At 51.4% G+C, this 21,478-nt stretch overlaps 3 protein-coding genes across 4 annotated transcripts in view; 1 reads left to right on the top strand and 2 right to left on the bottom strand.

The window, feature by feature from the left end:
* CNTN2 (contactin 2) overlaps positions 1–5,596 on the top strand; it is a 28,624-nt gene extending 23,028 nt beyond the window's left edge. The window contains exons 17-23 of the mRNA XM_027613933.2: positions 835–905; positions 1,228–1,462; positions 1,794–1,906; positions 2,363–2,549; positions 3,085–3,197; positions 3,657–3,825; positions 4,258–5,596. Coding sequence (XP_027469734.1) covers positions 835–905; positions 1,228–1,462; positions 1,794–1,906; positions 2,363–2,549; positions 3,085–3,197; positions 3,657–3,825; positions 4,258–4,367 — 998 coding nt within the window. The 3' untranslated portion in view covers positions 4,368–5,596. The remainder of the gene's footprint in view (positions 1–834; positions 906–1,227; positions 1,463–1,793; positions 1,907–2,362; positions 2,550–3,084; positions 3,198–3,656; positions 3,826–4,257) is intronic.
* Positions 5,597–12,206: 6,610 nt separating this feature from the next.
* On the bottom strand, positions 12,207–13,808 carry TMEM81 (transmembrane protein 81). The gene has a single exon (XM_027613384.1). The coding sequence runs from the start codon at positions 13,493–13,495 to the stop codon at positions 12,551–12,553; it is 945 nt and encodes a 314-aa protein (XP_027469185.1). The 5' UTR covers positions 13,496–13,808; the 3' UTR covers positions 12,207–12,550.
* A 1,210-nt stretch (positions 13,809–15,018) lies between these two features.
* The window catches only part of RBBP5 (RB binding protein 5, histone lysine methyltransferase complex subunit), a 37,389-nt gene continuing 30,929 nt past the window's right edge, over positions 15,019–21,478 (bottom strand). For both annotated transcript variants that reach the window (XM_027612383.2, XM_027612384.2), the window contains exon 14: positions 15,019–17,077. In XM_027612383.2, the coding sequence (XP_027468184.1) occupies positions 17,049–17,077 (29 nt within the window). In that variant the 3' untranslated portion in view covers positions 15,019–17,048. The remainder of the gene's footprint in view (positions 17,078–21,478) is intronic.

Raw genomic sequence — 21,478 nt, 5'->3', positions numbered from 1 at the left:
GTGTGACCTTAGGCAAGTCACTCAACTGCTCTGGGCCTTGGTCTTTCCACTTGACAAGGGTGATGAGAACGCCCACCTCACAGGATCACATGGGCAATGTGGTTAAGCACCCCTTGCACATTACAAGGCCCTAAACTACTGACATCAGAATCAAGTGGTAAGTTTCCCCTTGCGGGATTCTTTGTGGAAATATTTTGATGCTCAGGCAAGTTACCCCCTGCCAAGATTCGTGATCTAATTAAATAGAGTCTTGTTTTAATATCAGCTTTGTTGAATACTAGAGACAATTAGGAAATTAAATCTGCCATGAAGAGAAAAATAATAATAAAACCCCCTGCAACCCAAAAGAAATATTTTTTGCATTAACTGCTGTTCCAGATGATTTATTGCCCTCATTTTAGAGCAAACTGGAGTTGGTCTCTTTTATTTACTTTAAACTGACAGGAGAGAAGAAGACAAAGATCACTTATGGAGCATCAACTAGTACGGAGCATGGATTGGTACACGAGCTAGGCACCATCGTGTTCGATTTTATTCTTCTTAGAGCCCTTTGAGAGAAACATTATTATCCTCATCTTACGGAGAGGGGACTCAGGCTCAGAGAGGTTAAGTAACTTGCCCAGGGACATAGAGCTAGTAAGTGGCAGAGGTGGGACTTGATGTCACGTCTCCGTTGACTCCAGAGCCCACATCCAGAGGGCCTGTTGGAGGACAAAACTACGGCCAGGGTGAAGGGGTGTCCCCTTCCTAGTCTGCTGCATGGGCACGGGCGCGAGGCTTATGCCCCGTCACGGTCCATTCACAAGCCACATCTGTGTCCCTTGGCCCTGACAGCCCCCTCGGTGGCACCCTCAGGACTCAGCGGAGGGGGTGGAGCCCCCGGAGAGCTCATCGTCAACTGGACGGTAAGCTGCAGGGACAGAGGCAGAACCGTGCCTCCAAGCTCTCTGGAGGGACACGTCCTGCCCCCCACCCGTCCCCACGCACCTCCAGATTTGCGCTGCGTGTAGAGAGGACCCAGACAGAGCCGCCGTGCGGCCCTGAGTGGGGGCGGGCAGCATCCTCTCCCCTCCCCTGGCACTCACTGCAGGACCCTCCCCCCCCCCCCCCCCCCCCCCCCCCGCCCAGCCCCGGGGCTGCCCCGCTTGGCCGAGGCTGCCTGGGGCCGGAGGCCGGCCAGGCAAACGCCCGGTGGCCCCTCGCCCACGCCACACTCTTGCCCCCCAGCCCATGTCGCGGGAGTACCAGAACGGAGACGGCTTCGGCTACCTGCTGTCCTTCCGCAGGCAGGGCAGCGACCGCTGGCAAACCGCCCGGGTGCCCGGCGCCCACACCCAGCACTTCGTCTACAGCAACGACAGCGTCCGGCCCTACACGCCCTTCGAGGTCAAGATCCGCAGCTACAACCGCCGCGGGGAAGGGCCCGAGAGCCTCCTGGCGCTGGTGTACTCCGCCGAGGAAGGTGCGCCCCTCCCCCGGCCCCGCCCCCGCCACTCGGCCGTGGGGTGTGCGTGCGGAGGGTGCTGCTCACACCGCAGCTCGGTGCCACCCCAGGGGCTCGGGAGGGCCCCCGGCCTCATTCCCAGCCCTGGCTACCTTGTCTCCCGCCCAGGCCTGGGGGAAGGAGGAGGGGGGCTCTCTGGGAAGAGAAGCGGGCCTGGGGGATGCTGTGGCCTTCATCCAGGGCCCTGCGGTCTCGAATACCCTAAGCAAGGGCAGTCCCGGGCGACAGCTTCTCTGTAGGACACAGGGAGGCCCCGGGGAATCCAAACCCATTCTCTATCGGTCCCCAGAGCCCAGGGTGGCCCCTACCAAGGTCTGGGCCAAGGGGGTGTCATCTTCAGAGATGAACGTGACCTGGGAACCGGTGCAGCAGGACATGAATGGCATCCTCTTGGGGTATGAGGTGAGCACTGACCTGGGACCTGGGAGAGGAAGGGGGGCTGGGGGCACCTCACAGCTCACTCACTGGTCGCTCCTCCTGGGATCACTCATTCACTGACGTGGGGAACTGCCGCAGTCTGGGCGGCCCTGGGGAGGCAGCCTTAGCCAAGCCCCTGTGGCTGATGTCCAGAGCCGAAGACTGACCTGTGGACAGCCTTGAAGTGAAGTGCTTGCCTAGAGCCAGCCCTGCCTGGGCTCTCTGCGGGGCGCCAGCAAGCCGGCGGCGACGCGCACGTGTCCCTGCTGTCTTGGAGCTCATGACCTAGTGTCCGGGGTCTGAGACCCGAGACCAGGTCAGAAGGACCAGAGGGAGCAGGAGAGGAATAGAATGTCGGTGGCCAGGGCCAGGGTCAGGGTCAGGGTCGCCCTGAGGTGTGGGCTTGGCTGCTGACCCTAGGGGTCTCCCTGCCCCTTTCAGCTCCGCTACTGGAAGGCTGGCGACAAAGAAGCAGCCGCTGACCGAGTGAGGACAGCCGGGCTGGACACCAGTGCCCTAGTCACTGGCCTGCACCCCAACACCAAGTACCACGTGACCGTGCGGGCCTACAACCGGGCAGGCACTGGGCCCGCCAGTCCTTCTGCCGATGCCACCACCATGAAGCCCCGTGAGTCTGTCCCCTGGGGGGTGGGAGGGCCTCTAGAACCACTCTCTCCCCTGCGATAAGACTAATGTTCTAGCCCACTAACCCCGGGCTGGACAGATACAAAACCACAAGACTAATGAAAATAGGGGTGCCTCGGTAGCTCAGTGGGTTAAGTATCACTTCAGCTCAGGCTGTGATCCTGGGGTGCTGGGATCAAACCCCGCATTGGGCTCCCTGCTCATCAGGGAGCCTGCTTCTCCCCTTCCCTCTGCCCCTCCCCCCACTCATGCTCAAATTCTTTCTCTAAATAAATAAATGAAATGTTTAAAGAAAAAAAAAGACTAATGAAAATAGGGAGAATTCATGGCCTCTGAAGCACCTCTCCCTTCTCCAGCCTTTGGGTTTTCATGAGGTTTGTTTCTTAGGCAGCAGATAGATAGAATGTTCTGGGTTTAACGGCTGTGGGCAGACACCTAGAAAAAGACCGGCTAAGGCAAGGGGGCGGCTGATGAGGAAACATTGGGAACATTTCTCAATTTTCTCCCTCCTCCGGCAGCCCCACAGCGCCCTCCTGGCAACATCTCCTGGACTTTCTCAAGCTCCAGTCTTAGTATCAAGTGGGATCCTGTGGTTCCTCTCCGTAATGAGTCTGCAGTCACAGGCTATAAGGTAAGGAAGGGCCCCCACCAGGCACTGAGTGGTCGGGCACAGCGCCTCTGCATTTCCAGGGGACACAGGGAGCTGCAGTGTGGAGCAAGAGGGCTCCGAGTCAGACATAAGCAGAGTTTGGGATTGTCGGAGACACAAAATATAGGTAGCTTGTAGCAGAGACAGAAGAAAAGGGTCTGGAGGGAGGACGGCGGGAAGGCAGGGCTCAAGGGGGCGGCGATGGACTAGGTGAAGCCTGAGGGTCCTTCCAGCCTAAGGAGTCTGCAAAGATGGTTCAGCTGCTTGCAAGCTTTCCTCCCACCAGTGAGGAGCTTGTTCAAGAGCCTGGTCCGGGTCAACGGGCAACAGGAAAGGTGAGGACCAGCACCAAATGGGCACCTCCCCGTGCCCAGAGCTGGGGAAGAGAGAAGAATCAGAGGCTGTAAGTAAACTCTAACTTGGCTAACCTCCTCCCCCCAGATGCTGTACCAGAATGACTTACACCCGACTCCCACGCTCCACCTCACCAGCAGGAACTGGATAGACATTGCCGTTCCGGAAGACATCGGCCATGCCCTGGTGCAGATTCGGACCACAGGACCTGGAGGGGACGGGACCCCAGCAGAAGTCCACATTGTGAGGAATGGAGGTGCTGTCTCTTCCCCACCTTATCCCCCAGGAGCATCAGGGTCCATCCAGATGCCTGATGAAGGAACCATTCCCACCCAAACCAACCCCAACTCAGCCAGACCCCCAGGGGAAAGAGGAAGGGAGGCAGGAACGGAGTGTAACCGAGTCCTGGCACGGCCCTCCCTGCCACCCGTGCCCCACCCCCACACATCCCTGAGGGCCAGGGAGGAGTGAGCTCCCTTCACGGGGTACAGGGCCGGTCTCGAGACTGCAGAAGCAAAGGTCTTAGAAAATGCTGTAGGAGCAGGGCTGAGAACACCTCCCAGGCCTGAAGCCGCCCTCCCCGAGTCTCCTTAGCCAAGGTTTGGATCCTGTCCTGGGGGTGGGTCGGGGGCAGGCTGGCCCCAAGCCCAGCGGACCACAGCCCCACTTTTCCACCTGCTGGTTTCAGGCACAAGCATGATGGTGGAGAACTCTGCAATCAGCCCGGCCCCACATCCTGGCACCATTCTCTCCTCATTGGTGGCAATGCTGGTCCTCGAAGGCTACCTGGAGCTCTGATCTTGGCATCCCTCCCTCTCTGCCACAGCCGGACCCCCGCCTCTGATGGACACAGCCAGCTGGCCCTGGCCCCTTCCTGATGCCAAGGTGGCCCAACACTGGGCCTGAGAATGGCTGGCTTTCAGTACCTATCTTAAACAGTGCCCTTTTTTGTAGGAGGTAGGATATTTCATATTCTGCCACAGGATAGAACCCGTGCAAGGATTTTTTTTTTTTTCTTTAAATCAAAAGACACCAGGCAGTAACTTCCATGATGATACTGAACCCTATGCCTGGGCCCTCTCGGGCGCCTGGACGGAAGGAACAGGCCCATGGGAAGAAGGGGGTTTGAAACACGTATCGGCACATCGGGGGAGATGGCGCTCTGGTCCTGCAGACGCACTCCACCCCCTTGGAGCAGAGTGCCTGGCCCAGTGGGAACACTGGACACCAATGGGCTGCAGTAGGATGAAGCATAAACATCAACGTCCCTCAGTCTAAGGATAGAGCCAGACCCAGGACCAAGAACTCCCCTACTTTCCCCAGGGGCCACAGAGCTGGCCCCTGATATTATCCTTGATGCCCCCTAGAGGCCCCTGCCACCTACCCAGGTGGCTGAAAACCAGTGCGCCAGAGTCCGAGGCCAGGAGCCTGAGTCCCTGCAGCTTTGGTGGATGATACTCCAGACTGCCGAGGGTGGGAGCTCAAAGGGGTTGAGAGGCTGGGACACCGGGTAGAAAGGGGCACCAGACTTGGCCTGAGGCACGGTCCCAAGGCAGGTGACGCTGCTGTCTTAGCCAACACTGCCAATCTGACCCTGTCACCCCCAGAGTGACAGAAGCCACCACCAGTGGCTGAGTGACTAAAGGGCTCATCTTGGGGAGGTCCCCCACCCCACCAAGACCCATCCTGCACGGCTCCTCCAGGGTGTGGGCAGGAGACAGGAGACCGGGCTCATGTGCCCACCCCCTGCCTCCCGCTCTGCCTGCAGGCCCCGGGCCGCGGCTCTCCGGCACCGACTCTCGCAAGCCTGGGGACAGGGAGGCGGCCTCAGTTCTGTGCGTTCTGCAGTCGGGAGTCTTCCGAGAAGGGCCAGGGATACCTGTGGCCCTGCCTGCTCCCAGGAATGCCCTGGGCCACCGAGCCAGACCTGTCGCCCAGGCCACCTCCGACTGCTCTTTTGCATTTCCCCAGGAGAAAAAGGCATTAATAAATCATGCGCTCTGGGTACATTCCCAGTCACGGGACAACAGAGCTGGAGGCGGCTTTCGAGCTCCACCTGCCCCAGCCCCTCACTTTACAGATGAAATGGAAGGGTGAGGGACTTCCCAAGGTCACACAGCCTGTCCTGCCTTCCTATTCCGGGCTGTCTGTCCAGAGGAAGGGGGCAGCACCCAATGGCTACAGCCTGGTTAAGAAGGTCTTAAGAAGGGCGGTGGGCGTCATGACAATTCTGCTTCAGGAGGTTCAGGTGGGTGATCGTGGGGTGACCGGCATGGCTGGGTCCCCGCCCGAGGCATGGGCCAATGCCAGGAGACACCGGTCTTTCGCCTTCCAAGCCGAGCTTCTGCTGGGCCCTCGACATGCAGCGCTGGCTTGAAGCCCCCTGCTGCCCTCACCCTGGCTCCAAGAAAAGGGGCCAAGGCAAGGACAGGGATTCCCCAAACCCAGGCAGCAGTGGTGACACAACCAGGAAACCCCAAGGCCCATGCTCTGACAGGTGGCCCTTCACTTACGAGAGCAGCGGGACGGCATCTCGTAGGGGACAGGCCCATGGAGGACCCCAGAGCCTGGCCTCTGTAGTTTACAGTTAGAGCTCTATTTTGTTATGGGTTTTTAACTTTTAAGTCCTGCTCTGTTTTCCTGGGCAGGTTTCTGTTGATGTTTACCCGCTACAATTTTTTTAAAATGTCAGCTCACACCACTTCTCCGGGCCACCGCTGCACCCACCACTCCGGCCCCGGCCCGGGGCTGCCTCCCTGGGGACACTGACCAAACCCTCCTCACCTGCTCCAGCGATCCTCCCCTCCCCCTAGGCGCGCTGCTGGGGGCTCAGCTAAGTGGCCACACCCGAACACGGAGACCCCAGATGGTCTAGCACCCTTCCTGGTCCCCCGTGGCCGGGATCCCGCCTGTCCCCAGGTCTATCAGAAAGGGGATGCTGAGGGTAAAAAACAAAACAAAAAAAACCTTCTAAGGCTTAGCTGAGTCTCTCCTCACTGCCTCGGGCTGTCGCAGGGGAAGCAGGACGGTGCGTAGATGCTGGGGCAGGAAGGATGAGCTGGTGTGCACAGGGCCTAACCAGGGAGGGGGAGGCTGAGGTCCCTGAGCTTGCTTGAGGCAAAAGGCACTCTTGACTAAGAACCTTAGTTCCAATGAGGCCCCTTGGCAAAGGGGAGGAGAGCAGACCGTCTGGAAAACCTAGCAAGGGCTTTGAACTAGGAGAACTCAGCCCAGGAAAACCTCACCAGAACTTGTCCGGGGGATGCAGAGCTGTCTGGAAACTCGTGCACCTGCAGCCTCAGACGTCAGGCAGAGGACGGATTCGGGTTCAGTAAGACAGTGGGTGACTGGAGGACATGCAAGCGCATAAAACAGAATAGCCCCCAGCTGAGGTGGCTTACGCAGAAGAGCCCCTTCCCGCCCGGGGGGCCTCTGATTTCCACCTTCTCTGCTCGCATAGGCTGAGTCTCGCCCCTGCTGTGGTCAGTACTCGATTCTGGATCTCTCCTCTCCCACACACCAAGCCCCAGAGGAGGCGACAAGGGGGACAGCCACAAAGAAATCCTTTACCCACAGCTTAGTGGCCAGTAAGTGCCTTGAGGACTAGGGACAGAGACAGCCTGCAGACACGGCCTCGGGGCCACAGGGAACAGTCTCACAGTTCTACATACGTCTGGGCTCGGCCTACAGGGCCCTCTGCCCCCTGGTCTGGGGTACTTGGTCCTCGTTGCTCTAACAGTCTGGACGTATACCTCGCCCTCAGGCGGACAGCTCTCTCCAGCTCAGGTCTTGGGGGCCAGCGAGGTCAGGCTACCCACTTCCATTCAGGTCGTCAAATGACAGAGATGGGCCGGGGAACAGAAAAGCCATGAAAAAAGGGGCTCTTTTTCTTTTGATAAAATAACAGGAGAGTCTGAGGTCCGACATCAGGAAGAGCTTCTGCAGGGAGAGCCCGGGATGAGGGATGAAGAGGCTGCTTCCTTTTCTAGGGACCTCTGGGGAATTCTGACAGCTGTCGGTCCGGGGTCTACGCCCGGTGAAGTCTGGAGGGTGAGGAGATGCTGTTGAGCGTCCTTGCAGGACCGCGATTCTGCGGTCAGCACAGGAGGGGTCTCGGCACTCCTTCCCGCCGTGGTCCCTTCCCGCAGATGTAGCGACCACAGTCACTGTCACGGAGTGGGGAGGCTCGCCTCGGGCATTCCTTGGTGGCAGACACTGCCTCTCAGCAGCCCCAGGGGCCACGGAGGCTCCTCAGGGCAAGAACCCAAGCTGGCTAAGGGTGTTTCACTCCCTTTCCTCTCCTCCCTACCTAGAGGACTCTTTTCTCTTCCTGGCTCAGAATGTGACCACCAACCAGAGGGTAGTGCTGGCGGGCTAGGGCTAGCCTCAAACCTGGTTCCGAGGCCCAGGTGTGGTGCCATTTCCCCAGGTCAGACCTAAGCGGGGCTTTGTCCTGGGATGAACGAGGTTGCCCGAGAGGCTCCTGGAGGGGTGTGAGGGATTAGGTGGGCATCCGTAAGGGACTTCTAAAAGCTGCATGGAAAGAGGTGCCTGGTAGCTGTATATATGGTCATAGGCTTTGAGAAGGCAGGATAATAAAGGGAAACTGGAGAGGGGGGAAAATTAGGCCAGATAACTTTGCCCAGAGCCCCAAGGAACCTAGCACCCTTCGATGGGGTGCACCCTGCCTTGGCCCCGACTCCAAATTACCCAGCCCCATCCAGGGCCTGCAGGCTCACGGGCTCACGGCTGGGCAAGGGCTAGGGCTCCATCAGATCCCCCTGACTTGACCCTGTTCTTGTTGAAATGGAACCACTCCCACTGGCCTATTGTTCGTTTCTCTTATACTTCTGATGGTAGTTATTTATTGACTCTGGTAGCAGGCAGTTCTTAAATAAAGATGATTTCTCAACGTGCTGGGGCAGTGGGCACCTGCTGTGGGTGTTTATCATCAGGCTAGAGCGCACGGTCCATCCTGTTCACTGGCCCAGGCCGGTGGCCAGCGCCCGCCCCCCTTCACACGGTCAGCTCGAAGGAAGTCACAGCACACAGTCCCCTACTGCGTCGCGCAGGCCTGGGACGGGGAGAATGAGGCCAAGGGACTGTAAGGCAGGCCCAAGCAGAACAGAAGCAGGCATTTTACAAGCCCGCACGGGCTCTACCCAGCACAGGGGGGCAAACGGTGCTTCAGGCTTCCCTGGCTTTTCAGACGTTTGACAGCAATGACTCAATGGTACCAAAGGGAAGCCTTCCCCCCCGGCAGGGACACAGTGACCCCCACCTAGCAAGGTGCCAGGAGGCTGTGAATCCCTACTCACATTTGACAGCGGCCACATTCTCTCCTGCACTCAACGCACACTCATCGGGCGCCTGGGTGGCTCAGTTGGTTAAGCGACTGCCTTCGGCTCACGCCATGATCCTGGAGTCCCGGGATCGAGTCCCACGTCGGGCTCCCTGCTCGGCGGGGAGTCTGCTTCTCCCTCTGACCCCCCCCCCTCATGTGCTCTCTCTCGTTCTCTCTCTCAAATAAATAAAATCTTTAAAAACACACACACACACACACACTCATTAAGCCTCCCTTACATCTTAGACACACGTGCACAGCCCTGCGAGTACTTGAGTCCTTCAGTGCACAGCGGGCAGGGCTCCCAGCCAACTGCGCCCCGGCACCCCCGTCCGGGAAGAGGGAGACAAGGGTGAGCAGAGCCCCCGCCCCTCGGGGCTGAGCTCCGTGCCCAGGGCCGACGGGGAGCCCCCAGGAGGGGCCTGCCCAAGGGCAGCGGGACGGTGGGCTAATCCCTTCCACCTTGCACCCAGAGGGGCTGCTGGGAGCACCGGCCAGTCCGGCACCCAAATTTTAGTCAGCATGTGTTTCACCCTCCCTCCAGAGGCAGATCACATGCACAGAATTCAATGAACTGGACAGAGTTCCTGTCTTTACTGACACATCGGAGGGTTTGGGGTGTTTGTTTTCCTCCTGCCTGTTCAATCTCTTCACAGTCTCAGAGTCAGAATTTCAGAGCCCCAAGCACAGAGGGCTGTGAGCCCAGAGCTGCACAGGCTCCCATCGCCGAGTCCCACTGGTTTGCGACAGGTGCCGGCCGAGCTCCTCACCCCCCGCCCCACCTCGGGTCTGGCTCTGCGGCTATAAAATGGGGAACTGCCCCCATCAGCCCCCTCCCTCCTCAGCCCCGCCGTACTGAGTTCATTAGATCAAAGACACTATTTTATCCTCTTTTCAAGACCAGCAAGCGCTCTCCCGAGTGCTTGAGCAAACTGCCTGGCCCTGAACCGAGGCCCCAGGTGATCCCCTCCCTCCTGCCCTTCCAGGCACAGCATGCTTCTCGCCGTGCCCGCCCACTCACGGGGTCAGTCTGCCTGCTCCGTGACATGCTCAACAGCGGAACCGGGGCCAGAACCCAGCTCTGCTGGAACCCAGCCCCTCTGAGGCAGAGGATGGGGGAAAGAAAGAGCATGTGGAAAATATAAGACCTTTTCGAAATAAGAGCGATCGTAAATTGTAAACTTGTGCATGGGCCACAGCAGTGGTCCTCGGTCTTTGCTCTCTAGCAGAATTACCTATAGAACTTCTGAAAAACATAGACACTCTGAACTCGTGATCTATGTGTTTCGGGGACACTGAAAGGGCCTAAGGGCATGACTCCCCAGTGGCCGTGAGCACATCTAGCACCCAGACCTTGCCTCCTGAATACTCCTCCCCACACTAAAAGGGAACCAGAATCCCTTGGGCAAACAGCAAGTCTGGGTTTGGAGAAAACAAAGTCCAAATGTGGATCTAAGGCATCTTGTTCTAGAAAGCAAGGACATGCTCCAGGTCAAATGGGACCACAACAAAAGGATGAAAAGCGCTGGCTTGAAGAGATTCCTACCAGCCAAAACTGGGGACAACTTAAACATCAAAAATAGAGGACAACAGTCATGGATTATATATAATTCACTGAAAGAGAGAATCCATGGAGCATCCTCAAAAATAAAAAGAGCAGCTGTTCTTTACAGAAAAATGCAGGCTAAGGAATATAGCCAAGGGCATGTTGGCGTTGCCATCCTACAGTTCCTGGCAGACAACAGGCAAGGATCATGAATGGATTCTAAGGCGTTAATGGTTATTAGGAATATCACAAAGTATCCCCCCCAACAAATTACTAATTACAAGAGGAAAAAACATACACCTTTGCAGAGACCGGGCAGTCAGCACCTTAACCCAATCACCGCACCTGTCAGCTGCGAGTCGCCCCGACACCGTGTGCCTGAGGTGATACAAGGAGCACGCACCGTTTGTGGGGGGCTGTGGTCAAAACTGTGGAAGATCTGTTCCTCAGGAATCTAATCGGGGGACAGTCATGACAAACCTGGATGGTGCGTCACTATCCAAGACAACCAGCTCGACTCTTGGATAAAATCGGTGTCATCAACAACCAAAATGCAGGTCTGTTGTAAAATAAGACTTAAGAGAAACAACCAAATGTATTATGTGAAGCTTCACTTGATCCTGGATCAACAACTAAAAGGCTCTTAAGATTTCAGAAGCCAGGAAGATGACCTCAACCATACGTAAGATTAGGGAATTGTTAATTTTCTGAGGTGGGGCGACGACACTGTAGTCCTACAGGAGAACGTCTTGATTAGCAGAGGCGTACATGATTTCGGAGTAAAGGGTCACAAAGTCTGTGACTAACTCACAAGTGGTTCAGTAAAATCAGCATCTATTTAGAGAGAAAGATAAACGTAGAAAAACATTCACAACTGGTGACTCTAAGTAGAGGATCTATGGGGTGTCATCAAATTTTTCTTCCCACTTTTCTATGGGGTTGAAATTATTTTAACTGTTTTTTTAATTAAGTTCTACGCCTCACATGGGGGGTTGAACTCAACCCCGAGATCAAGAGTCACACACTCCAACTGAGCCAGCCAGGTGCCCCTGAAATTATTTTTAACAGTAGAATAATAGAGAGCCATTAGCCATAATTTAAACTGATTTATTAGCATCCTCGGGGTTGGGGCTCAGGAATCTCATTCTTCAAAAGCTCATTCACACAGCCAGAGAAGAGGACCGCTAGTCCAAGTCTTCACATCTACCCCACGTCTGCAGCTGGAGCAAAGTAAGGGGAAGAAATGCTCCAAATTCTCTCAGAATGAGTTCAGCTGGTGGCCAAGAGCCTTTTCCCTGACAATCGCACAAGCCAATTATCATCTCACACAGTCTGAATGGCCTCTGAGGGTCTTAGGATTGATTTCCTATGGAGGTAGGAAGGTCTTAGTCCCTCCTTGGGCAGCCTTGGCTGCTCTAAGAAACTAATACACTTGATTTCTCCAGGAACACATGCTTCCGGGCACTGGAAGAGCAAGGAGGATAGGAGCAGGGAGCAAGTCAAGGAACTGTTCAGGGGAAACCTACCAGACGTGAGGAATCCAGTGTTCCGCCAGGAATCAATGTAACACCGCACAGAGGGTTCGCCCAGGGAGTACAGAAGGGGCAGACAACTTATTAACATTTAGTGACTGTTAACATACCCAGGTCAGATGTCATTTCTAACAGCCTTGGCTCCGCCACACGAGGGCATACGCCCTCCTACAAAGCAATGTGTGCAATGTCTGTTCTAAGAAATCGGAGGAAAAGGAAAGCTAGACAGATTATGGGACAATTTAAACAGATGCAAGAGATTTTTAACTAAAGAGTAGAGAAGGTTAGTCTCCACGCAGCTACTATGAATGATTTTTATTGAAGAGGAAAAAAAGGTTTCCACTAGAAAAGCTATTAACATGTCCTTCTATGTGATCATATGCTCAGAAGGGACAGAGGTGGAGAGGCATCAAGTTGTAAGAGATAGTGAATGCAAACCCAGAAGCCAGAACTTCCCAGGAGCAGCGGCAGTGCCTACGGTTAGGCTTTCTGGGGGCCTAGTGGCAGGAAGATCAGGAAGACATCCATCTGGAGTATTGCCCATTGCGCTACCACGATGTTACCCCTCTCCATGTGCCCCACTCACTCCTTTGGCGGTAGAAGCCCTCCCTCCTAGCCAGGCCACAATCAGACCACCAGATACTCCTTTAAAAAGCAAGCCTGCCTTCCTGAACAGGTCCAGGTTCCTGGGCAGCCAGCCTTTCCGGAGGGAGGCTCTGAAGGACTCAAGGCCAGCACTGCTGTAGATCAGCCTCAGCCCACTGCCCAGGGCAATGATCACCAACACACCACCAGCCATTCCACTGGTAATCCCTATTCCCAAAGCTACAGCCACCTTCTTTTTCCACGGTGGGCCATGAGGCTTAGAACCGTTGTCCAGATTCACTTCCAGGCCCTTATCGACTAACTTCTGATGCTCAGTAAGGGACTGATGGAAATTCAGGTTCACCAAGTTAGGGGGAAGGACCCGAAGCCCAAAATAGAGCCTCTTGACAAACCTCAAGTTTCTTAACAGCTGCACATCACACCGGTATGTCCCAGAGTCATACTCCTGAATAGACTCAAACCTCACAAAGTGCGAGCTGGCCCGGAAGGGTTTGAAGATTTCATCATCAGTTGAGATGATACCGCGAGCAAGTCGCCAGGTGAACCGGAAAGCTTCCTTCCCCACCTCCAGGATGTCTGAACTCAGGCAGCTCAGCTCGAATTCCTTGCCTATGAGAATGGTGAAATGGAGCATCCCACAGATCCAGTTGGTCAGACATTCCAAGCGCTGAGACGTACACTTCCTTCTCACGCCATCAGGGCCCACCTCGCAGACGGTCTCTTCCTTATAGCCAAGGCCACAGGTGACCGTGCAGCTGGTGGCATTGACAATAACCCTCCCCACGGCTTGCTGCAGTTTCTTTGGGATGGCCAGTGTTTTTGGTAAAGTCACCACCAAAGGCAGACAAAAGGCCAACACCAGGCTCCCGAGGAGGAAACCAGCGGCCGAAGTCCTCATGTCTCACCTCCGTCAGCCGGCACCCGAGGTGTCCCAGGTGAATCCTCTATAGCGTCACTTCATTCCCTTGACACAAGTTCTCCTTCAGCATCAAAAGACAGGATGCACCTGTTGTCAATGAAACACTGCAACTCGATCAACACAAATCCAGTCCTTATGAACAAATCCAGTCCCCACAGGCAGGGAAAAAGTCATCACGTGGCTGCTTTACTAGCTCTTGCTTGTCAGTGACCACCTCACCAGTCCCCATTCTGTCCACGCCCTTGTAATGAACTTAAATCCACCCTCTTGGGAAGACAAAGATGAAGAGATTTCAGCTTCTGAAGTCAATGTCCAAATTACTTCAAATGCATAGCAAAGCTACTCTTCCGCACCCCTGCCACCCCTCTCCGAACTATAGGATCCAAATTAAAGGGCTTCGAAAACCCAGTTAAATCTGACCAAGAAATCAAATACCAGGTCTAAAAAAATAAATAAAAAAAAGAGGATTACCTTGCATTAAGTTATTGACTTCAAAGGCTCCTAAACCCTTCTGTAAAAAAGGATTAAGAACTCTGGACTGGAAGCCAAGTGAGCATTCCTTCCTGAATTTCTATTTCTATTTCCTCCTTTGTAAATTAAGACCGCCTGGCCTACTTCAGGAGGGTCACTTTGGGCAATAAATGATAAACTGTACATTGAAAACACTTTGGAAAGTGTGAAACACTGTTCATGGGTAAGGAATTTTAAACAGAAATGAAGAATTCATGAAGACAAGGACCGAGCTGCCCTTTTAGAAACCGAATGTTTATCCACAAGAGGGGTGATACCCCACACAGACCCTCTCCCCATTCTAGACACTCTTCCCTCCCGAGGGCACTGAAGGTATTTTTGGGGGGAGGGGGATACATAATCCTGCCCACCTCTCGGCCTACTCCCTTACCTCCACAGAACGGAGGAGCTCGTCATTCACTTGGGTCAAGGTTGCTATGAAACAGCTATGATGTCAAAGACGGATTCTTAGTCCCAGAACAAAACAAAACAAAACAAAAAATGAGCGGCAGACACTCAGATTTGACAATGATTAAAACCAAAGACTTGAATAGACTTTATGAGTTTGAAAGCAATTTAACCTAAGGGGGGAAAAAAAAAAGTCAAAGAGGAATTTAACAGTACTTACATTTTAAGAAAGACCCCTGGAAGGCAGGGATGGCCTCGCATGCGTTTTTGTAATATACAGAATATCCCAGCACCGTGGCCTCTGCCAAGCACTGACACACACTTACGGAGTTAAAGAATCTGGAGAGAGGTCATTCCTAGATGATCTTTGTGGTATAACACCAACTCTTTGCTTGAATCATTCATTTATAATCTTGTCCAGAGGCAGAACTCTGGACTCCCCGAGCACCCCCTACTCCTCCCAGGTCTGCATCTCTGCACAGAAAGATCTAACATCAGCACAGTAAACTGCATTTCCTGTCCTACAAACCAAAGGGGCTAGTGAGTTTTCAGAAGCAGTGTCCACAAACCAACATCCACACCTGTTCTTTAATAAACATCCAATTTTATTTACAAAGCATTAAAGCTTCAGCAAGAAGTAACCCAAGGCTAAGTCTCGTCTTGTACAAAACTATGGAACATTAAAAAACGAAATGGCGGGATGGGGCAGACGGGGGGGGGGGGGGAATGACAAAAGAGAAGAGAATACGCATATATTGTACATATTGAGAAAACAATAAAACTGGATAGAAAGTTTCAGGAGCTGAAAAAAATTCCCGAAGCATAAATAATTATTAGGAAGTGCTGCCAGACACCATCTGGCAGGGCTAAAGCCGATCTTCTCAGGAGCCAGTCAAGGAGGTGTCCGGACATGGCAGAAACATCCCAACACACAGGCAGAGGACACCGAGCAACTCTGCCCCTGTAAGTAGGGCAAAGACCTTCTGTATCACAGTTTGTGCAAGATCGAGATCGCGGTGCACATCCACAGCGAAATGGAATGGAAACAATGTGTGCAAAACAAAAAACCCGCCCAGTGAGCCACCTGCCAATCTGAACCACTGGTAGGATGTGAAATCAGAAATGAAATTCACAAAATGAGCGTTTAAGGAAAAAAGCCGAAAAAAGCCATGGCGGCTAAAAATAGGCATTTCACAACTGACTCAGGGGGAGCTCTTACTTCAACTACCGAATATTTTGGTTCTAAAAGATGGAGGAGAAAGAGGCTCTTCCCGATGTAAGTCTACTTTGATTGCTATCTTAAAATCCCAAAGGTAACCCACTCGTGTGGGGCTGCCCCACAGGAGCACCCGGCTGTTGGTGGGACTCTCCCCGGAGGATGCCGCACCGATGACAGGCCAGGTCAGCTAAAAGCTCTCTGCAGAGAGTCCTCTCCACACCTGGGAACTCTGGGTTCAGAGAATTTCAAACACCTCATGTACACATCCATCCTATCTGCTACTTTGTATATGAAGAACAGCAAAAAGCACGAAGCAGGAAGTAAAAAAATTTTTTTAAAAAGCTAAGCAACCTTTCACAGAAAGGAAGAGACTGAAAACATGTCGTACGCAGGAGCGGGGATGCAAGAAGGGGAAAATGTCACGACAGGAGGGAAGGGACAGAGATCCACACGCGATAAAAAAAATTTTTTTCTCCTTGATCTTTGATTTGAACTGTGTTGTTGCTGCTTTGATTGCGGACGGTTTGACTTTAGTCCTTGCATAGATTCCCCCACCCCAATAAAAAAGAAGCTCGTGGAGAGACCCCTTGGTTTGTTTCCCTCTCTGGGCGCCAGCACAGGTGAAGCAATATGACCTACTGATGATTCTTTGCTGCAGATGGATAAAACTAGCTATCTTCAAAAACCATGATTAATGAGAAAGAACCACTACTGGAGGAAAACATGCAATGGAAGGAAAACAAAGAAAAACCTTGACCCTCTTACAGCCCAGCTTCTTGAGCAAAATGGGGTATGTTAAGAAGAGGGGGCCTTTCTTATCTTTCTTCCGTTTCTGAAAACTTGAAAGCTTTCGAGCACTTTCTTTTCTGCCCATCCTCTGTACACAACAGGGAAATACAGGAGGTATCTGGTGAGAGAGTTAAGGTTAAAAATGGAAGACAGAGTATGCAACAGAGGTTTTTCTAGGATACCGGCAGCAAAACTTCAGATGAGAGTAAGTCACTCGAGGACATGCACGGAGGATGGAAGGCAAATAGGATAGGAAATGTCAGGTCAAAATGGTCCTGGGCACAATGGTTAGATGAGCAAAACCGGTCTCTTTTCTCCAGCAACATAACTAAGCATTGAAGTCTGAATGAGTCAAAACTCCTGTTTGATGTCTTCACAAATCCTCATTCCTGAGAGCCTATTTGGACTTATGCTTGAAAGGGAAGGGCCGTGTACTCTTCTTCCATAATTCACTTCTTCATTCAAATATATGATTCACTCCTTCCACCTCCTGGGCTGGAGGCAGAGGCCTTTGTTTTAAATTAAAGTCAATCTCAAATGACTGACCACAGTGTCCAGATGCCACATGATGGCAAAGTGGGGAAGAACGAAGAACTTCAAGCGTCTTCATAACAGTTCTGAGATTGCTCCCCCTGCTAAAGAGATGAGACACAAAAAAGACGTCTTTTAGCAGCAACTTGGACCAGCAGCGTGCAAGAACAGAAATACTGACAGATGCTGGATGACGCCTGACAACGCACACATGCGCTAAGAATTCCCTCTTTAAGTTAAAACCAACGCAACTCCCATTTGCTCTTTACTGAAGCAACAAATAATCCAAATCCCAAACTCACATCCTACCAGTTCCCTTAGTACTGCCCCAAAGGGGAAAAAAAGGCAAAATGGTCAGAGTTCTACACATTTTCTAAGCTGCTAACCATTCTCCAACATGTTGATAAATGCTTTATTATCCAAGGAGTGCAGTAAGTAGAGGAAAGGAAATTCTAGGGTGCTACTTCTCTTCATCTTTCATATATTAGATTAGTGAGTCACTAAATAATTAACAATGAGCAACAGACCCTTTTCCAAGCACCCCTGGGCCTTAAGTGACATCCTCCTCACCTTAGAATCCCAACATGGTGAAATGTTAAAGAAACCTACTGCCGGCATTTCTATGCGCCAACAACTGATCAATAAATAAAATCCTCAATAGTAAAATCAAATGAACACTTCCCTGATTATTCCATAGAAGCTGTTCAACCTCTGAGGGACATCCTTAAATGGGCTGCTGTGAAATATTAACTAGGAAGTGTAAGAAGAGAACAAGGTGAAGAAAATCCTTCCAGATATCATCTGGAATTGGGGTGGGGGGTGGGGGAAACATGCCACTTGAAGGTATAAAATGGTTAAAAAATAATTGTCCCAGTTATGAAAGAAAAGTATCCATTTATAAACTTTGCTTTTAACCTGATTTTTCAAGTAAAAGTTCAAGCACAGATGAAAACAGGCAATAAAAATATATTCCCATTTCTCTGAGGACAGATGAGAAATTAGGAGATATAAACTCTTCTGGATGCTACATTGTTAAAAATCAAATTTAAACTTTATATATTTCAGTAAGAGAAAAAGTTTCTTTAGCACTTGTTTTTCAAAACATACCAACTTCTTGAATTGATTTTTTAAAAAAATCCTTGCGGTGGGGGAATCTACTCCACAGGGCGCAACACCATGCCTTTACCGCATTAAGGCCAATCTGACTGAGTGTTCCCACAGGTACCCTGACCAATCTTCTCTTAGCCGTTTAAAAATGAACACACCACTAACGTTTTAAGCCTAAATCACAAGAGGAAAAACTGGTTTGATCACAAATCAATAGTATTAATAATGAGCACTCAAGAGGACTAATGAGGTACATTATACTGATTATCTGAGATCAGTTAATGTTTCTGTATAGTCCTCATTCACGTGGATAGACCAAAATAAGTAAATAAATAAAGGCTTGCTAAGGCATCAGGTAACAAACCAAAACCACAGCCAGCAATACTACTATGAGTAGATAAAATACAGAGCAACAGCAACACAAGAGAAGAGCTCCAGGCTATTTAAAATTCTGCCCCAAGGATCCACAGTATTTTGCTGCAACATAAAGGAAATCGCCAATAACATAAAATTAAGAAAAACTGGGCTCACGATGAGCTGTTACTGGTCCTCCCGACGGCATCCAAAGCCAAGGTGGCCTAAGAAAACGCTGGATATGAACTCTCAGATATTACTTTAGTCCGCTAGCAAGATCACAAAGAATGAAAAAGAATTATCTACTAGCTATCTGATTTTAGTAGGAGTTCATGAATTAGTCTTTGAAAGACTGACATTTAAAAAAAAAAAAGAGAAGAGGTGGGGAAAAAACCCTCACTCCCTACCAAGCACTCAAAACAATCGGATTGAGGAGGTGGCTCAGAGGCCTGGGGTGGTGGCCAGCACCAGGATGGCGGTGGCACGGCCACACGCAGGGAAATCCGCATGTCCATGCGCCCCCAGAAGCACCACCTCTGCTCACTTTGGCCTTTGCCACCCCCAAGAGACCCAGGTATATACCAACCACTTCATGCCCACCTTTCCAAGAGGCCTTTAGACCATGTATGTGATGGGCCACAACTCTGTCACACTCGCTACTGATGACATTTACTGCCAAGAAGCCCTAGTTCTTGGGCAATCCTTGAGCCCTCACAGGACAACAAGGACCCTGGTGGTTCTACTCAATGTCAAGTTTCTGTTCTGAGGACTGTACTCTGGAGAGAATCTAATAAGGAAATTTAGGGGAATCACATAGACGGTGCTGATGTTGATCTGGCCTTTCCGAAAAGTCCCAAGCTCAGGGCTACCCTCACTAAGTAAGCTTCCACTGATGGGTCCTCATTCATCAGACAAGGTGTGTCTTCATGGGTGTGGGTCCACTGATGCTAGCTAAGACCAATGAGCTGTTTGATATGGAAGAATTTTCTGTAGCCCCAGATTCCAGATGGCCAGATTATTTCTATAGCGGTCTAGGTGTCTTCCAATCTTCCTGCATAATATCCTGCAGCAACATCTGACAGACCGTAGCAGCTTTGTCAGGGCCGGTGAAGGCTTACGCAATAGCTCCTTCCATAAGTGGTCAACTGCAGATTTTAACAAACAGTTGCCATTTATCTAGGCTGAGCAACAACACAGCCTGCGCCTATAATCCCTTCAAACAATTTAGCTCTAGGGGCGCCTGCGTGGCTCAGGCATTAAGCGGCTGCCTTCAGCTCAGGTCATGATCCCAGGGTCCTGGGATCAAGCCCCACATCAGGCTCCCTACTCCGCAGGAAGCCTGCTTCTCCCTCTCCCACTCCCCCTGCTTGTGTTCCCGCTCTCGCTGTGTCTCTGTCAAATAAATAAATAAAATCTTTAAAAAGAACAACAACAACAATTTAGCTCTAATGGAAAAGTAAGGCACTGGGGGCAGAGGCGAGATCCACAAAGCCTTGAATCTGCAAGTACAATCTCTGGACGGAATTGATTCTTGAAGACGCTTCAACCTCAGGCATTCTGGATCAAGTTTCGCTTCTTAGTTATCTCTCGGAGAATCTACAATGACCGCATACCACTTTTCACGGAAAATCTCTGAGGTGTGGAAGGATACAGAACTCAACTGCCAAAGAGGTTTTTTTTTACCTCAGTGGCCTTTGCAGGGAGGCGTGGCAAGAGAACCAAGTGAAAAATCAGCAGCATGTGCCAGCCAACCTTTGCCTGCTCTGGACCCTGCAGGTCGACCATGGCCTTTGCCCCAAGAATCCCACACAAAAGATATGCTAGGTTGTCCCGAAACTCAGACGTCTGACAGAGTTATAAGACACCCAGTTTCACCGCCTGTGACGTGCAGCCTCCACAAAGCTCCAGACCACACTGCAGCTGGAGCATGACACAGGGTGCAGCCCTTCTGAGAAAGTCGTGGAAGCAAACCACAATGCCCCCGCTTTGAGGTTTTTTTAAAGATCCTGCTCCTCAGCACTCTGGTTTAATCCGGTCACTGCAGTTTTGGAGGTGTCCATTCAGGAAAAGGTCAAGGAACAGGGCCAGAGGAGCAAGGAGAAAATGGGAGGAAGAAAGTGTAGTTTAGACGGGGAAGGATGCACTGCACAGTCATGAGAAGCTGGTGGGATGTTTGCATCATCAATGTAGTTGCTCTGTGTGTGTGTCGTCAGAAAAGGTACCAGCGCCCTGGCCTGCATGCGGAAGTCTCCTCCAGTCCCTTTGGAGGGTGAAGCTGTTAAAACAGCTGCCTCTCTCCAAGGCTGATCAACTCAAGCACCCAATAAAAATAATGCACAAAGTGAAAGTCCAGTTTACAGCACCTGCTCAGGATACAGGTTCTAGCCTTTACTGAGGTCAGAACCTCATTTAATCTTGTCAGCAAAGTGAGCAGAAATACACTTCTAATAAGCCCTAGATCCTAGTATGCACTCTTGCTAGGAGCTTTGAAACACTGACTTCTAATATTGAAGTACCTATTTCACATACAGTTCAAAATTTCACTGCAAGCTATTCAATATTTTGAGAATTTTAGAAAATAAAAATGGCTGAGTAAACTTTCCGACATTTGATTTTGACTCTCATTTAGACATTTTTGAAGTATAGCTGGGAAACACCACTGCTCTTATACTCTTGAGCTTAAAATCTAACAGTGGCTCATGGTGTCTCTGACAGAAAACCAAGTGGGAAAGGCCAGAGATACTTACTTACTGCTAGTGACCGCATCAATTATAATTAAAAGCTGAAATCACTGTATTAAAGAGAGGAAAATGTGAATTTTCTAAAACTTTTAAATGGTTTATATGCCATACACATACTGTTAATAAGCGAATGATTAATTACTGGCAGGTTTTGAAGAAGCTAGGAGACTATGTCCTACAGTATTTCAATTAATTCAGTATGTCTGGCCACATTTTATTTATTTACTTATCTTTAATTTATTTTATTTTAAGTAGGCCTCATGCCCAGGGTGGAGCCTAATGTAGGGCCTGAGCTCACGAACC

Source organism: Zalophus californianus, chromosome 10 (genome assembly GCF_009762305.2).
Source record: "Zalophus californianus isolate mZalCal1 chromosome 10, mZalCal1.pri.v2, whole genome shotgun sequence".
In the NCBI taxonomy this organism is placed as follows: Eukaryota; Metazoa; Chordata; class Mammalia; order Carnivora; family Otariidae; genus Zalophus; species Zalophus californianus.
Note: the sequence above shows the minus strand (reverse complement) of the source record. Positions and strands in the feature narration are given on the sequence as shown.